The sequence below is a fragment of the Suillus subalutaceus genome (genome assembly GCF_016647625.1).
Source record: "Suillus subalutaceus strain FC151 chromosome Unknown DFJ58scaffold_14, whole genome shotgun sequence".
NCBI lineage: Eukaryota > Fungi > Basidiomycota > Agaricomycetes > Boletales > Suillaceae > Suillus > Suillus subalutaceus.
Genome location: NW_024540263.1, coordinates 224094 through 241062, shown reverse-complemented (window position 1 = coordinate 241062; position 16969 = coordinate 224094). Strand labels below are relative to the sequence as shown.

General features: G+C 48.0%; 5 protein-coding genes across 5 annotated transcripts; 3 read left to right on the top strand and 2 right to left on the bottom strand.

Annotated features, from left to right (window-relative positions):
- Positions 1–985: 985 nt before the first annotated feature.
- On the top strand, positions 986–2628 carry DFJ58DRAFT_767410 (chaperonin 10-like protein; the record flags this gene model as incomplete). The annotated part of the gene is made up of 8 exons (XM_041388858.1): positions 986–1099; positions 1133–1134; positions 1175–1222; positions 1285–1636; positions 1697–1777; positions 1854–2384; positions 2436–2570; positions 2596–2628. Exons 4-8 carry the CDS (start codon positions 1379–1381, stop codon positions 2626–2628), a joined length of 1038 nt encoding a protein of 345 aa, XP_041248305.1. The 5' UTR covers positions 986–1099; positions 1133–1134; positions 1175–1222; positions 1285–1378.
- A 3934-nt stretch (positions 2629–6562) lies between these two features.
- Positions 6563–8227, top strand: DFJ58DRAFT_99336 (uncharacterized protein). The gene is made up of 2 exons (XM_041395668.1): positions 6563–6978; positions 7038–8227. The coding sequence occupies exons 1-2, from the start codon at positions 6910–6912 to the stop codon at positions 8124–8126; spliced, it is 1158 nt and encodes a 385-aa protein (XP_041248304.1). The 5' UTR covers positions 6563–6909; the 3' UTR covers positions 8127–8227.
- Positions 8228–9116: 889 nt separating this feature from the next.
- On the bottom strand, positions 9117–9768 carry DFJ58DRAFT_911452 (uncharacterized protein; the record flags this gene model as incomplete). Its single annotated transcript, XM_041395234.1, has 4 exons — positions 9117–9269; positions 9324–9482; positions 9530–9580; positions 9634–9768. The coding sequence occupies 4 exons, from the start codon at positions 9766–9768 to the stop codon at positions 9117–9119; spliced, it is 498 nt and encodes a 165-aa protein (XP_041248303.1).
- Positions 9769–12007: 2239 nt separating this feature from the next.
- On the top strand, positions 12008–13254 carry DFJ58DRAFT_723557 (uncharacterized protein; the record flags this gene model as incomplete). Its single annotated transcript, XM_041385018.1, has 2 exons — positions 12008–12076; positions 12139–13254. The coding sequence occupies 2 exons, from the start codon at positions 12008–12010 to the stop codon at positions 13252–13254; spliced, it is 1185 nt and encodes a 394-aa protein (XP_041248302.1).
- An 817-nt stretch (positions 13255–14071) lies between these two features.
- Positions 14072–15525, bottom strand: DFJ58DRAFT_99253 (uncharacterized protein). Its single transcript, XM_041395667.1, has 6 exons — positions 15088–15525; positions 14996–15037; positions 14757–14942; positions 14653–14703; positions 14446–14605; positions 14072–14389 (listed from the first exon to the last, which is right to left on the bottom strand). The coding sequence occupies exons 1-5, from the start codon at positions 15409–15411 to the stop codon at positions 14450–14452; spliced, it is 759 nt and encodes a 252-aa protein (XP_041248301.1). The 5' UTR covers positions 15412–15525; the 3' UTR covers positions 14072–14389; positions 14446–14449.
- Positions 15526–16969: the final 1444 nt, after the last annotated feature.

Genomic DNA, 16969 nt, shown 5'->3' with positions numbered 1-16969 from the left:
CTGACGGGTGTGGCGGGTGCGGGTACGGTGTGCATTATGGAGATCCGGACGTACACCGTGCTTACCCGTGGTGGTTTGCGATGTTGGGTGGGTGTAGAGTCCTTAGTTTGTCCGAGAAGTCAAAATTTCATTACTACATATTATAGAGGACCTAGTCTGTCAGCCAGGCAGTTAAGAATAGCGTAGATGCGCTTACCCATCCTATGAAGAGAGTAAAAACTGTCTTGCTTTCGAAAAAGACGTGCTCAAGGGCAGTGGGAAAAAGTGCCGCGTTCTGGTGGAGTTGCTCGGAAAACAAGGATCATCTTGTCACATCGAACGAGAGAGCTTGATCTTGGATGGGATAATGCGCTTGAAGACACGTGTTGTCACACTTGTTAATTGACACCGAAGATCTTCTTCAGCGCGCTCTCGCCCCGCTTCCTTTGCCCGTTGGAAGCGCCAAGCACCTGGTGAAAGTCTGCGTACATCGCATGCACTTCACATGGAGACTGTACTTGAGCAAAGACAGCGCAAAAGTTTGAGGACGCTGGCGAGGGAACTAAGAGGGAGAAGTGGTGTAAACGTTAAGGGTGGTGTAGGACATCTTGTTGGAGGCCAGTGTCCGAGGCAGATATTGAGTTCGGAGGCTGAGAGTGATGGTGCTGATGATGAGTTCATTGATGGACATTGCGCTGCTTAAGTATCCGGGTGCTGGGTACTTTGACGACGGAGTGTCTGGAAATCAAGAATCGGGTGTCGATCGTCTTCAAGCAAATCGGCCTTTTCAGGGAAATTTGGATTGCAGAATACACATGGACCCATGACAATCTACGAGCAATCGATCCCGGGAGGTGGAATCCACGGGACAGTGCTAGAAGAGGAGATGAATGTCGGACGAAGGAGGCAACGCAAACAGAACCAAACATGTTCAGATTCAACCTACTTCAGGAATCAGAATCGTTCTTGAGACTCCTTACAAACATTTGAATTCTAATCTTATGCATACGTTGCTCGACATGACAGTACAGTATGATTCATAAGCGTCCGTTGTTCACGGAAGCAGCTTAGTGGGTAATGATGATCTTCGTAAGCACTCCAAAATCGATCATGACCATCACATTGTCCGTGACTAATTTTTGCATTACTTTGTAGTATTGCTGACTCTGTCCGTCATCATCACTTGCTAGCTGAATGATAATGCTAGGAGTGTCAGTGGCGCAGACTTGCGATCATCGCAATTGGACTCGTGAGTACCGTCGGTATATGGTTGGACCGTCAGAATTCGACAGAGCGCAAATAGAGATCGCTGTGTCGCCTTCAGCTATAAAAGCACATGCGTGACAGCATCCAACATCAAATATACTAGGTTTGGCTCATCGACCTCCTACTTACTGCCATGTCATCGCAAACTCATCTTGCATTCGCGAGTACAGCCGTTGGCATAACATCTGTGATTCAGGTCCCAACACTATCTCCTGGACCCAGTGAGGTGCTGGTAAAAGTGGCATTCAGCGCAGTGATACCCCTTGACATGTACATGGCCGATTATGGACAAATGATAAACAGCGAATACCCAGTCGTTTTAGGCTTCAATGTCAGTGGAGTTGTAGAAGCCGTTGGCTCTGATGTGGATGGCCTGCAAACGGGAGACAAGGCGAGCATAAATATATGTGCGAGATGAACGAACAAGTCTAATACCCATCTTTTTTTCTAGGTTTGTGCATTGACAACGGCAGGATCAAAGGGGAAGGGTTTACAAGAACGCGCAATCATACAAAGTTGCACTTGCGCCAAGGTTTGAAATAGCTCACGCTTTTAATGCAAGTGTTGACGGGGCTTGCAGCTCCCCGATGATTACTCGCTCGAAGCAGCTGCAAACAATTCCAGACAACTTCATAACTGCATTTTACACGCTGTTTGATTGTTTGGGACTTGCTCCCCCCACGTTCCCAATCTCTGTACCACCTCCCCATGCAGAAACTCCTATCCTTGTTTATGGTGCAGGAGCTACGTCTGGTCAATTCGCTGTTCAGCTGTTGGCCCTTGCTGGGTACAAGCGGGTCATTGCAACCGCGTCCCCTCGCCACCATTCCTACCTCAAGTCTCTTGGTGCCACCCATGTCATAGACTACAGCGCTGATGATATGCCCGAGAAGATCCTACTCGCCGCAGGCAAAAATCTTCGATTTGCTATGGACTGCATCACCACTGAGAGCACACTCAAGAGCATATCTAGCGTTGTTAGCTCCGACGGTGTGGCAGCTATGCTATTGCCAGTGACGGCAGGCAGCAAGTACACTGCAGGGAAAGACGAGCAAATGTGGATGGAATTACCGGCCGACATGAACCCCTTCCCAGATTCGGTGAAACTTGTGGGCGTAAAGGCGATCCTGTATCAGCAGGTGAGTATTTTGAGACTAGTTTTGATCAAGTGACTCAATACGTTGGCGCAGAACGAGTACCTTCGTGACAACCTGATGCCGAAGATTCTCCCCCGGCTGTTGGAGGGAGCTACCATTCAACCCAATCGAGTTCACCTATTTGATCAAGGATCACTGCAAGATCGCTGTCAGGAGGCTCTTAATGTAGTACGGAATGGACAAGTGAACGGAGAAAAAAGTTGTCGTGAAAGTAGCATCCATGTAATTCATCGACTGTAGCACTAGGCTAATCGACATAATCTTATCTTAAGTATCACAAGTTCTCATGGATGTGCCATTTTCGTGTTTATTGTCAGTTGTGCGGTTATATCAAAATCGAATCGATTGATGTTAGGTGCAATCTGCGTGTCAAGGTCTTTTGTTTGAGATTGAGTGCATAACAGGTTGGTCTCTCATACTATGAACTATTTCTAGTCTACTGACAACGCGTCATTTATCTTCAGTATCAGTGGCAAACAAGTGCTTCACCGTGGGCTCTTTATGAAGAGTACCTTGAATTGCTATGTAGAAAGAAGGCTGGGACCATCATAACATTATGATCGTTGAATACACGTACAATAGCAGAAACTCGCACAATACACGTTCGGAAGAGTATCGGTTTCGGTGAATTTAGAAATAGGAATGATACTTCAACCATCGTGGCAAATCCTGCAAAATACTGCTACTGCAGCCAGCGTGGCAGAGAATCGTTTTATCAAGGTTGCAAACGATCTGACAAGCATCGTCCCTCTGACTTTAGATAGGTTATTTTCTGAGATGCTCTCTGCGAAAGACCAGAATGTCACATTTTCAATAGACTGACCTTCTAATGGCACCAGGACGCAGGACAGTTAGGGAAACGCACGGGTACGAGTAACACCGCGGTTCTATGCTGACGGGTTTGGAGGGTACGGGTACGGAGTAGGATAGTCGTACCCTTGAGCATACCGTGGCCATTCACCGCGGGTTGACGGTGTTTGGGCGGGTATAATATACCAAATCGGGAACCAGGCGCGCGACAGCCATTGAACACCGTGTTTGATTCTCTGTTTTTCCTTCCTCTGAGAGCTTGAGGATCACAAGTGAATGCTATACTGATTTCTGTCATGTCTTTTGTACCCCCGTGAATCATTCTAGCACGAAGAGTTTATTGATAAATACGAGAAATCTGCCGAGATTACTGATGACATTGAAGCAGACACAGTCCGTATGCAACATTTAATTTTGCACTGACACTGACAACTATACAGAACGAGGATGACTTTGGTGACTACTCACTTGGTTCCATGTCTCGTACTACTAGTAGCGAGTTGGATGAGTTTCTTCGATTACCAACTGTGAAAACCAAGGACCCACTCGCATGGTGGCAAAACAACTGCCGTGCTTATCCAATGCTGCATCGGATGGCACTCGACTATCTCTCTGTCCCAGGTATGTCTCCTTCGAATCCTCTTTCAATCAATCAATACTTATTATCTTGCTCAGCAACATCAACTGCGGTTGAACGTGTCTTCTCGCAGGGCCGGCAGCTCCTTCATTTTACTCGCAACCGACTCGCACCATCAACAATTCGTGCCTTTCTCTGCCTCGGAGCGTGGGGCAGAAGTGATCTTCTGGTGATGGAGGACCTTTTAGCCGCTGTCAGGACTCAAAAACGGAAGCGAAATGAAGTCGAAGCAGAGGAGAATGACAAGGAAAAGTAGTACTATTTTATTTCATTGTTGTTAATACTTAATACACTCTTCTTGGTAATGTACCCGCGGTGTTCAGAGACACCGCGGTGTTTTCCATAAACCGCGACATTGACGGGTCGGTGTGTACCCGTACCCGTGAAGGGTACGGTGTTGGCGGGTGCGGGTGCGGTGTCAACTTTCCGACCCTCGGTGTTACCCGTGCGGTACCCTAAGGACAGTATTGGAGGTCCTCGCACTGTTTTTAGTGTGGTTCGCTGTAAAACAAAACACTCGTGACTCAAACCACTGTAGTATAGTTTGAACAGGATCGACCATCAGTATATCTCACGCGCTTTAGGGGGTATAGTGACTATGAATTCGATATAAGTGTACGGAGGACAACGCATGCAACGAGCAACGATTACAGTTACATGCGAGATAGCGGGGAACAATATTGAATGCAGCTAGAAGCAGAGACAGAACCGGCTGCATCCATGCTGTCCGGCGTTAACAATCCCTGAGTGTGAGCTGGGATGGGGGAAAGGAGGGGAAACATAGTCTTCGTCACGTATCAGGTCGTCGTCGTCGCCGGGAGCACCCGCTGTGGCGTACCGCTATACATGGATAAGATGTAGCATGCAAGGAGAAAATGAGAGGCGCATACCAGTTTACCCGGCGCGAGAGGAACATCAACGATAGCCGGCGATGCATGATCTGTCTGGAAGGGCCACCAGGTTGATATTCGATGTAAGCTGGATTTGAGGTTTGCGAGAGTATTGGTGGCAGAGGATTGGGTGGTGGGTGGTGCTGGTGTGGGCCGAGACTAGAAGAATGTAAGCTTGATATGTAATGATGAAGGGCCCCACTCACGTTCTCGTCTGGTTTTGTAAGTGGACGCGGTAGGGGAAATGTAGCAGGGAACTGCAAGAGAACCGTCGAGTCAAGTGTGAAGCAAACAGGTAAAAAAACATACGTCTAAGGGATTACAAGACTCATCGATATCGGTGCGAACCGCATCTGTACGAGAAGAGGAGGGAAGGAGCTTACGCGTCAAACTCATAGATCGTTGTGGGAAACTTGTCATCCATGAATTTGAATGGGACTACAATGGATTTGTTGTTTCTTGTCCAGAATACCGGACCCCTTGGTCCCGGCCTGGTAGTAGATTTTTGTACAACCAAGTTCTGTGATTGGATATCCCACACTTGAAGGTAATGTTCCACATGCTGGTAAGGTGAAATTGATATCAGCGCCAGCTTCCGAGAGTAGAAGTGCGCCCAGGGTCAGAACATTTCCAAATTCGAATGGACCAGCCACGAGTTCGCCTGTGTCCAAGCTCCATATCCGCACTTCGACGCTCCATATTTGTGTTTTACGATCAATCGACTCGGACCCCACTGCTAGCAACGTGCTGTCCGCGGAGATATCGGTGTTGATGATCCGATTGCCTTCATGAAATGTTCTCACGATCCCCGTCTCAACCTCACTGACTTTCAGCTCCTCCAGACGAGTAGTGACAACCCATCGACCATCCCTTGATACACTCACTGCTCGTATATCATTCTCGCAAACCTCCCGAGCTTCGTCAATCTCCTTACCCTCCTGCAGGTCCCATCGTCGAATGGTCTTATCGCCTGACCCACTGATCATTTGCTTGCCGTCAGGGAAAATAGGAAATGGACGAAATATATTTGTACTCGGTGGGATGATCATCATTCGGAAAGGAGTATTTCCATGGTTTATGTCCCTCTAATGTCATGACTGGTGTCAGAATCGAGTTGTTTTCTGCTGCAACCGTGCAGCGTGGAGCTGGAAGCCATCACAGCTGTATTTGCCAGACAGGTTGCCAACTATGTCGGTTAACAGTGGATCTGTTCGGTGGGTTCTCCTCGTGCTCTGTCAGGATAAGCTTGATATTCAGTGGTTTTCAACTCTAGCTCATGCGAGTGCCGCACTTTGCCTGCTTAAGCCAGCCGTTAGTTCATCCATGCGTCAGGCTCATATGGGTTTTTATCTTACCAGGATGCTAGCAAGGACGAAGAGTGATAATGGGCATATGGGCGCGCGTGCCACCTCTATATTGATACTTCCAGGCGGCTGTGCATTGTACAGCATGTCTTTTTTTACTCCTTTTTACATAACGCCTAGTACTCTGACCTACAGGCTTCCCACTCTACGTGACGCGCGTTCGAAGCTCCCTATGGCATAGTGCAACCATGCGTCAACGCTAACCCCCGCTGCTACAAACCACCCGACACTCATCGAGTCATCTTATTTCAGTTACTTCTTACGTTTGGCGTGAGTAGCAGACTCCGTACTAAGAATATAGTGGGGGAGAAACAGTTGACGAAAAGTGAATCGGCCCTTCAGTACGTACGGTAGGGATGTGGAGAAGTGTCAAGGAGACTTGAATTGAATCAGATTTTCGTGAGTACCTTTACGCCTGTCAAATATCACACCAAAAACACAAGGCAAAATAAAGTTCACAGCTCGATCGACAAGTCTGTTCTACGACCTTCAGTTGTTGTGAAGACATAGAGGGTCTTGAATAGCCTAGTGGTGCTGATCTGGTATGCCGAAGCCATTGAGCGAGATCGCCCTTCCACAGTTCTACAGCCACACCTTTGCAACAATGCAAGGTCTCTAGTTGTGGATGGCGGGTGCTTTACCTAAAGACCGCGCTATGAGAAACCACAATAGCAAGGTGTGGTGTGGTTGTTGTGGATCTGTGGCTTGCGACGCGTTGATTTAAATAGGGACGCGACGTTTGGCGGAACGTTAGGCTTATTTCCTCCTTTAAATCTCCATCTCCACATCTCGACCTCCTCGTTAACATGCGGACATTCAATTCAAAAGTTGATTCACCATCGGTCTCAGCTACTACTGATGTACTACGGAAACTTGTAAGTGCTTAGTTTTGGAGGTCTTTGCGTCTGAATATAATAAATATCTACTTCAACAGTTGGATCCGATTGTAGGCGAGGACTCGGGCCTTCAAACCGTCAGGAACGGTGTTAGCTATCGCCAGCCGCAACTCGTCGAAGAGAAGGCCGATGTCATTCAGTCCAACACTTGTCGCGGAAGCTTTTCATCGCCTATTTCGCACTTGCCGACTGAAATTCTTTCGGAAATCTTCCTTTACTGTCTGCCCGAAGACGAGCATTTGGTGCATGCATCAAGACAGGCTCCTATCCTATTGACCAAGATATGTCGCCGATGGAGGGAGGTTGCTGTGGGCTTGCCCATGTTATGGTGCAGGCTGCAGTTGGAAGTCGGGTACGATGACTGGCAGCAGAGAGCTTTCTGCTATGACTTCTGGCTCAAGCGATCAGGAGGATGTCTGCTCTCATTGAGACTCAAGACTCGCACTGACTGGAGCGAACCACGAAGCCTGCTCCAGCCATATGTTCAGCAAATCTCGTCTCTCTCGCTCGACTTCCTATCCTGCGATAGCCCCTTCATGATGGAAGACTTCCACGCACTCAAGGAACTTACGATACGCCAATACGTTCTTTATGATCTTGCGCGAGCTACTAGCCACACACTCTCGAAACTGCCGTTTAATCTGCGTAGGATTAACATGTTGGATCTATGCTTCAACCGGGAGCAATTAGATTTCTTCACTGATTCCGCATGGGCCCGTCTCACCCATATCGAGATCAGCATAGATGGACTGGATGCATTCACCCGCATACTCCGTCTATGTCCCAATCTCCGTTCCCTGACGATGATTGGAGAATTCTACCCCATCCAGACTCCAGAACCAGTCATGCACGCCAACCTTCAGTCTTTACGCATGTCTTGGAGTGTACTTTGGAACACAGAAGAGGAGGACCTTGGCCTATTCAACGTTATCACACTCCCCAACCTTCGCGTACTTGAAGTTAGTAATGCGGGGTGGTGGCCACATAGATCGTTTATGGAATTTTTGACGCGGTCAAAATATCCCCTGGCAGAGGCTGATTTTCGGCAACGGAGTGTGGACGACAGAACGGGAACGAGCAGAATATGCTACCCTCGTTCCTTCGTTCGAATTTATTGCAGATCCTGAAAAGCAACTTAGATGTAGATGATGAATAGAAGAACCGATATCTCTATGCGATTTTTTTTTGTTTAAACAGATGTCGTTAGCTCCCTATTTCATGAAATGATGACATTGGTTTACACTTAAGTATTAGAAGGTGCCTCCCTTCTGGAAACATGTCTCCTTTCAATGATGAACTTTAAAGATATTTGAATTCGTCATAGCCTGCCAGGTTCACCAGATAATCGTATAGGTTTTAAAATTGCAATCCAAATCACACTCACTGTATGATATATCCTTCGTATCCAACACTAGTACCATCTCATTCGAAAGCCAACATCTTGTCCTCTTGCTCCAGGCCACATAATCGTCTAACATGACGAATTTGACAGTGTTACTGACGCAGGCGCATCGAGAGCGTATTATATCCTGTCCATCTCGTAAATTACATGTCTGCCTTCCTGTTGTACGACAACCGCCTTCATCTCTCGCAATACCCCGTTTTTTCACTTGCTGTTGTCAGAATAAAACAACAAATGTCTACGATCACATCTGTTTCGACGTCCAACGCGCCCTCAGCCGTTGGGCCCTATTCGCAAGCCAACAAAGCGTGTAATGAATATGGATCGCATCCCCCTCGTACCTTCCACAATGCAGATCGTTGAAGGCGGCATCGAGGAGCAGACCAGGCAGGCTCTCACAAATCTGAAAGCTGTTCCTGAAGCCCGAAAGATCAGATTGTCACATTTTTCAATGGACTGACCTTCTAATGGCACCAGTTCAGATGCAGGACAGTACAGGGGGTCCTCGAACTAACGTGGTTCACTGTAAAACGGAAAAGTTTCGTGACTCGGACCACTGTAGAGTTTGAACAGGATTGACCATCAGGGATTGACCATATACCTTGAGCACGTTGGGGGTATAGTGACCATGAATTCAACATAAGTGTACGGAGGACAACGCATGGGAGGAGCAACGGTTACAGTTACGAGATACCGGGAACAAGTTTGAATGCAGTTAGAAGCAGAGACAGAACCGGCCGCTTCCATGCTGTCCGGTGTTGGCAATCCCTGGCCGTGAGCCGGGTGTGGGGGAAGGAGGAGGAGAAATATAGTCTTCGTCACGTATCAGGTCATCATCGTCACCGGGAGCACCCGCTGTTGCGTACCGCTATACATAGATGCGTGAGATTTGGAATACGAGAAGAAAATGAGACGAGCATACCAGTTTACCCGGCGCGAGAGGAACATCGACGATAGCCAGTGACGCATGATCTGTCTGAAAGGGCCGCCAGGTTGACATTCGATGTAAGCTGGATTTGAGGGTTGCGGGAGTATTGACGACGGAGGATTGAGTGGTGGGTGGTGCTGGTATGGGTTGAGACTAGAAGAATGTAAGTCGAATATATAATGGCGAAAGCCGGCACTCACGTTCTCCTCTGGTTTTATAAGTGGACGAGGTAGGGGGTAAGTAGCAGGGAACTGTAAGGAAACCGTCAAGTCAACTGCAAAGCAAACAGATAAATGATACATACATCCAGGGGATTATGGAGCTCATCGGCGCTAATAGGACTGACTGCGTCCGTATTGGAGGAGGGAAGTAGTTTGCGTAAAAAGTAAAGGAAAGTATTTGGGTCGCTTGGAGGCAAAGGCCGAGGGATGGGAGACATGACAGGTATTATCACTGGTTTACGGCTCACGGGACGACGTGTTGCATCGGACTGTAATAGAGAATGGTGTGGTGTAGATGAAGGAAAGAGCAGTACCACGTACGTTGAGTATACCAGCGTGGCGTGAACGTTTAGATTTATTGGTCTGTAAGGATATTAGCATATACATGAAGGATCTATGCGGGGAATACATACACTAGGCTGCAGTTCTTCTGCAAGCCCAACGCTAGCAAGGATGTCAGTTGGGATGTCATAAATGTAGATATTGCAATCATCCCAATTCGTGTAGGCTAGTTGGCGTGAATCGGGCGAGAGGACGAGGCAGAAGGGAGTTTCGACGTCGAATGAAGCGAGGAGCTGGCGGGACTCGAAGCCCCAGAGCTTGATGGTGTCATCGAAAGAAGAGCTGGCGAGAAGAACACAATCAAGTGAGAGTGCTAGACAACGGATGGTACGAGTGTGCCCTTTGAAAGGAGCTCCAACAGTCTTGAGCGTCGACGCGTCAAACTCATAGATCGTCGTGGGTTCGTCATCTGCAATAAAGCTGAATGCGGCTATGATGGATTTGTTTTTTGTTGTCCAGAAGACCGGCGACGTTGACGCCCCACTGTGATGAGTAGATTTTCTTTGTACATCCAATTTCTGTGTTTGGATATCCCACACCTGTAGGCATCGCCCAAAATCTGATATAATCGCCAACTTCTGAGAGTCTGCCGAGAATCGAAGTGCGCCCACACAAGGATCATTACATTTGAATGGACCAGCCACGAGTTCGCCTGTGTCCAAGTTCCACATCCGCGCTGTCCCATCGTCTGACGAAGCCGCTAGCAACGTACTGTCCGCAGAGATATCGATGCGGGTGATGTCATTGCCTTCAAGAAATTCTCTCACGATCCCCGTCTCAACCTCATAGGCTTTGAGCACCGCATCGTTCGCAGTGACAATCCATCGACCATCCTTTGATCCCCCCATTGCTTGTGTATGCTCGCAGACCTCCCGAGCCTCCTCAATCTCCTTACCTTCCCGTAGGTTCCATTGCCGAATGGTCTTATCGCCCGATCTGCTGATCATTTGCTTGCCGTCGGGGAAATAGAAAATGGGCCAAACATATTTGTACTCGGTGGAACCATCTTCTTTCGGCGAGGAAGTATTCCATGGTTCATGTCCCTCCAAGGTCATGACTGGTGTCAGGATCGATTTGTTTTCTGCTGCACCAGGCTGCGTCGAGCTGGAAGTCATAGTGACTCACAGCTGTATTCACCAGACAGGTTGGCAAGTATGTCCAGTTGGTTCTTCTTGTGTGCTCTGTAAGGCTTGATATTGTGTGAGTTTCAAGTCTAACTCATTCGAGTGCCGCACTATGCCTGCTTAAGCCAGCCGTCAGTTCATCCATGCGTAATGCTCATATAGGTTTTATCTCACCAGGATCCTAGCAAAGACGAAGAGCGATGATGGGCATATAGACGCGCGACCCACCTCTATGTATTTATATCTTCCAGACGGCTGCGCATTGTACAGCATGTCCTCTTTTTACATACTAAACGCCTAGTACTCCAATCTACTCTCCAATTTACATGACGCGCGCTCGAAGCTCCATATGGCAGGTGCAATCATGTGTCAACATTAACCCCCGCTACTATAAACTCCGCAACAGTCAACGAGTCGTCTTACTCCAGTCACTTCTTACTGTTGGCATGGCCAGGAGCGTCAGTACTAATAGTGTAGTGGGGGAGAAATGGTTGGCGAAAAGGGAACCGGCCCTTCAGGGCGTACGGTAGGGATGTGGAGAGGTGTTAAGAAGACTCAAATTGAACCAGGTTTTCGTGAGTACCTTCACGCATGTCAAATACCACGCCAAAAACACAAACCCACTAGTATAGGGACAAATAAAGGTCACAGCTCGATCGACAAGCTGTTCTACGACCTTTTGTTATCGTGTATATGAGGTCTTGAATGGCCTAGTAGTGCCGATCGAGTGTGTCGAAGCCAACGAGATCTATCACCCTTCCACAGTTCCACAGGCGCCCACATTTGCAACAATGCAAGGTCTCTAGTTGTGGATGGTGGGTGTTTTACCTAAAGGCCGGCTGTGAGAAACCACAATAGCAAGGTGTGTTTGTCGTGGACCTGTGGTTTGCGAGGTGTTCGTTTAAATAGGGACGCGACGGTTGGTGCAACCTTAGACTTATTTCCTCTTCCAAATCTCCATCTCCAACATCTCAACCTCCTTCGCGTTAACATGCAAACATTCACCTCAAACGTAGATTCACCATCGGTCTCAGCTACCACTGGTAGGCCACGGGAACCCGTAAGTGCTTGGTTTTGGAGATCTTTACGTCTGAATATCGTAATAAATATCTACTTCAACAGTCGGATGCGATTATAGGCGCGGACTTGGGTCTTGAAATCGTCAGGAACAATCACGCTAGCTATCGTCAGCGGTACCTCGTCGAAGAGAAGGCCGATATCATTCAGAACATTTCTCGCAGAAGCTTTTCATCACCTATTTCCCGCTTGCCGACCGAAATTCTTTCGGAAATCTTCCTTTACTGTCTGCCCGAAGATGAGCATTTGGTGCATGAATCAAAGCAGGCTCCTGTGCTGTTGACCAAAATATGTCGCCGATGGAGGGAGGTTGCGGTGGGCTTGCCCAGATTATGGTGCAGGCTGCAGTTGGAAGTCGGGTACGATGACTGGCAGCAGAGAGCTTTCTGCTATGACTTCTGGCTCAAGCGATCAGGAAGATGTCCGCTCTCATTGAAGCTCAAGAGTAGCACTGACTGGGGCGAGCTACGAAGCCTGCTCCAGCCACACGTTCAGCAAATCTCGACTCTCTCGCTCGACTTTCAATCCTGCGATGGCCCCTTTATGATGGAAGACTTCCACGCACTCCAGGAGCTTACGATACGCCAAGACGTTCTTTATGATCTTGCGCGAGGTACTAGCCACACACTCTCGAAACTGCCGGTTAATCTGCGTAGGATTAACATGTTGGATCTATGCTTCAACCTGAAGAAATTAGATTTCTTCACTGATTCCGCATGGGCCCATCTCACACATATCGAGATCAGCATAGATGGACTGGATGCATTCACCCGCATACTCCGTCTATGTCCCAATCTCTGTTCCCTGAAGATGTTTGGAGTATTCTACTCCATCCAGACTCCAGAACCAATCACGCACACCAACCTTCAATCTTTACGCATGTCTTGGAGTGTACTTTGGAGCACAGACGAGCAGGACATTGGCCTATTCAACGTCATCACGCTCCCGAACCTTCACGTACTTGAAGTCAGCAATGCGGGGTGGTGGCCACATGGATCGTTTGCGAAATTTTTGACGCGGTCGAAATGTCCCCTGGAGAGGCTAATTTTCGGCAGCGGAGTGTGGACGACAGAACGGCAACGAGCAGAATATGCTACCCTTGTTCCTTCGTTCGAATTCATTGCAGATCCTGAAATCGACTTTGATGTAGATGAAGAATAGAAGAACCAATATTTCTAGGCGATTTTTTTGGTTAAACACATGTCGTTAGCTACCCATTTCATGAAATGATGACATTTGTTTACACCTAAGTATCAGAAGGAGCCTCCCTCCTGTAAACATATCTCCTTTCGATGACAAACTTTGAAGACATTTGAATTCGTCATAGCCTTCAGATAATCGTATATGTCCTACAATTGCAATCCAAATCATACACTTGCTGTATCCTTCGTATCCAACACTAGTGCCATCTCATTCGAAGGCCAACATCTTGCTCCATGGCACATAATCGTCTAACACGACGACCTTGACAGTGTTACTGACGCAGGCGCATCGAGAGCATATATACTGTCCGTCTCGTAAATTACATGTCACTCTCCATAGGACATGAAAATTGAATTTTTTTTTTAAAAATTACATGTCTGCCTTCCTGTTGTAGGACAACCGCCCTTCATCTCTCGCAATACCCCGCTTTTGCACTTGCTGTTGTCACAATAGAACGACAAATGTCTACGATCACATCTGCTTCGACGTCCAACGCGCCCTCAGCCATTGGGCCCTATTCGCAAGCTAACAAAGCGTGCAATGAATACGGGTCGCATCCCCCTCGTACCTTCCACAATGCAGATCGTTGAAGGCGGCATCGAGGAGTAGACCAAGCAAGCTCTCGCAAATATTAAAGCTGTTCTTGAAGCCCGAAAGATCAGATTGTCACATTTTTCAATGGACTGACCTTCTAATGGCACCAGTTCAGATGCAGGACAGTACAGGGGGTCCTTGAACTAACGTGGTTCACTGTAAAACAGAACAGTTTCGTGATTCGGACCACTGTAGAGTTTGAACAGGATCGACCATCAGGGACTGTTGATATATCTCAAGCGCGTTAGGGGGTATAGTGACCATGAATTCAACATAAGTGTACGGAGGACAACGCATGGAAGGAGCAACGGTTACGGTTACGAGATACCGGGAACACGTTTGAAAGCAGTTAGAAGCAGAGGCAGAACCGGCCGCTTCCATGCTGTCCGGCATGCACAGTCCCTGGGCGTGAGCCGGGATGGGGGGAGGGAGGAGAAACATAGTCTTCGTCACGTATCAGGTCATCGTCATCACCGGGAGCGCCCGCTGTAGCGTACCGCTATACATAGAGGCGTAAGATTTGGAATATGTGGAGAAAAAATGAAACGCGCATACCAGTTTACCCGGCGCGAGAGGAACATCGACGATAGCCAGCGATGCATGATCTGTCCGAAAGGGCCGCCAGGTTGACATTCGATGTAAGCTGGATTTGAGGGTTGCGGGAGTATTGACGGCGGAGGACTGAGTGGTGGGTGGTGCTGGTGTGGGTTGAGAACTAGAAGAATGTAAGTCGAATATGCAACGACGAGAACCGGCACTCACGTTCTCGTCTAGTTTGATGAGTGGACGAGGTAGTGGGGATGTAGCAGGGAACTGCAAGGGAACCGTCAAGTCAACTGGGAAGCAAACAGGTATAAGAAACTTACGTCTAGGGGATTACGAGGCTCATCAGTGCGAATAGGAGGGACTGCATCCGTATGAGAGGAGGGAAGGAGTTTTCGTAGAAAGTGAAGGAAAGTATGTGGGACCCTTGTATGCAAAAGTCGAGGCATGGGAGACATGACAGGTGTTATCACTGGTTTACAGCGCACGGGACGACGTGTTGCATCGGACTGTAATAGAGAATGGTGTAGATGTAGATGAATGAGAGAGTGAGACCACGTACGTTGAGTAGATCAGCACGGCATGAACGTTTGGATTTACTGGTCTGTAAAATTTTTAGCATATAAATGATAGATCTATGCGGGGAATACATACACTAGGCTGTGGTTCTTCTGCAAGCTCAATGCTAGCAAGGATGTCGGCTGGAATGCCGCATATATAGATATTGCTGTCATGGAAGGTCGTGTAAGCCAGCTGGCGTGAATCGGGTGAGAGGACGAGGGTGAATGGAGTATTTTGGACGTCGAACGAGGCAAGGAGCTGGCGAGATTGGAAGGTCCATAGCTTGATGGTGTCGTAGGAAGAGCTGGCGAGAAGAACACAATCAGATGAGAGTGCTAGACCACTGATAGTACTGGTGTGCCCTTTGAAAGGAGCTCCAACAGTCTTGAGCGTCGACGCGTCAAACTCATAGATCATCGTGGGACGGACATCTGCAATAAAACTGAATGCGGCTATGATGGATTTGTTTTTTGTTGTCCAGAATACCGGCGACGTTGACAACGCATGGTAAGTATCAGCAGATTTTTTTGTACATCCAATTTCTGTGCTTGGACATCCCACACCTGTAGGCACCAGCCACAATCTGACATCACCGCCAACTTCCTCGAGTCTTCCGAGAATCGAAGTGTGCGCACATAAAGATCGTTACATTTGAATGAACCAGCCACGAGTTCGCCTGTGTCCAAGTTCCATATCCGTGTTGTCCCATCGTCTGACGCAGTCGCTAGCAATGTGCTGTCCGCGGAGATATCGATTGCATCTGATCCAATATTCGCCATTACGAAAGGTTCTCGCGATCCCCGTCTCAACCTCACAGACTTTGAGCACCCCGCCAGCTGCAGTGACAACCCATTGACCATCCCTGGATACTCCCACTGCATTTATATGCTCGCAGACCTCCCGAGCCTCCTCAATCTCGTTGCCCTCCCGCAGGTCCCATCGCCGAATGGTCTTATCGTGTGATCCGCTGATCATTTGCTTGCTGTCAGGAAAATAGGAAATGGACGAAATATTTTTGTACTCGTGACGACTACCATCCGGCAAGGAATAAGTCCATGGTTCATGTCCCTCCAAAGTCATGACTGGTGTCAGAATCGATTTGTTTTTCTGCTGCACCAGGCTGCATCGAGCTGGAAGTCATCACAGCTGTATTCGCTAGACAGGTTTGGCAAGTATATCGGTTAATTTTTGGTGGGTTTTTCTCGTGCTCTGTAAGGTCTAGGCTTGATGTTGAGTGATTTTCAAGTCTAACTCATTGGAGTGCCGCACTATGCCTCTTTAAGCCAGCCGTCAGTTCATCCATGGGTGATGCTCATATAGGTTTTATCTTACCAGGATGCTAGCAAAGACGAAGAGCGAAGATGGGCATATAGGCGCGCGTCCCACCTCTATATATTTATATCTTCCAGACAGCTGTGCATTGTACAGCGTGTCTTTTTTTACTCCTTTTTACATAACGCCTAGTACTCCAACCTACTCCCCAATCAACATGACGCGCGCTCAAAGCTCCCTATGGCACGGTGCAACCATGTGTCAACGTTAACTCCCTGCTGCTATAAACTCCCCGACACCCATCAAGTCATCTTATTCCAACTACTTCTTATGTTTGGCATGAACTGGAGCCTCAGTACTAAGAACATAGTGGGGGAGAAACGGTTGACGAGAAGAGAATCAGCCCTTCAGTACGTACGGGAGGGGTGTGGAGAGGTGCCAAGTAGACTCGAATTGAACCAGATTTTTCTTGAGTACCTTCACGCCTGTTAAATATCAAACCAAAAATACATGACTACTATAGGGAAAAATAAATGTCACAGCTCGATTGACAACGCCTGGTGGTGCCAATCGAGTATGCTGATGCCATTGAGTGTCCACAGTTTCTAATCGCGCCCACACCTACCACATTTCCAACAATGAAAGGTCTCTAGTTGTGGATGGTGGGTGTTTTTAACTAAAGGCCCGCTATGAGAAACCACAA

Bases quoted from the DNA above. Each gene is read 5' to 3' on its own strand.
- DFJ58DRAFT_99336 (XM_041395668.1), top strand. From the start codon at position 6,910: ATGCGGACATTCAATTCAAAAGTTGATTCACCATCGGTCTCAGCTACT. The intron at 6,979-7,037 runs GTAAGTGCTTAG...CTACTTCAACAG, and splicing joins CTGATGTACTACGGAAACTT to TTGGATCCGATTGTAGGCGA.
- DFJ58DRAFT_99253 (XM_041395667.1), bottom strand. From the start codon at position 15,411: ATGATCTATGAGTTTGACGCGTCGACGCTCAAGACTGTTGGAGCTCCT. The intron at 15,038-15,087 runs GTATGTATTCCC...AAAATTTTACAG, and splicing joins CAGAAGAACCACAGCCTAGT to ACCAGTAAATCCAAACGTTC. The intron at 14,943-14,995 runs GTACGTGGTCTC...TCTCTATTACAG, and splicing joins GCCGTGCTGATCTACTCAAC to TCCGATGCAACACGTCGTCC.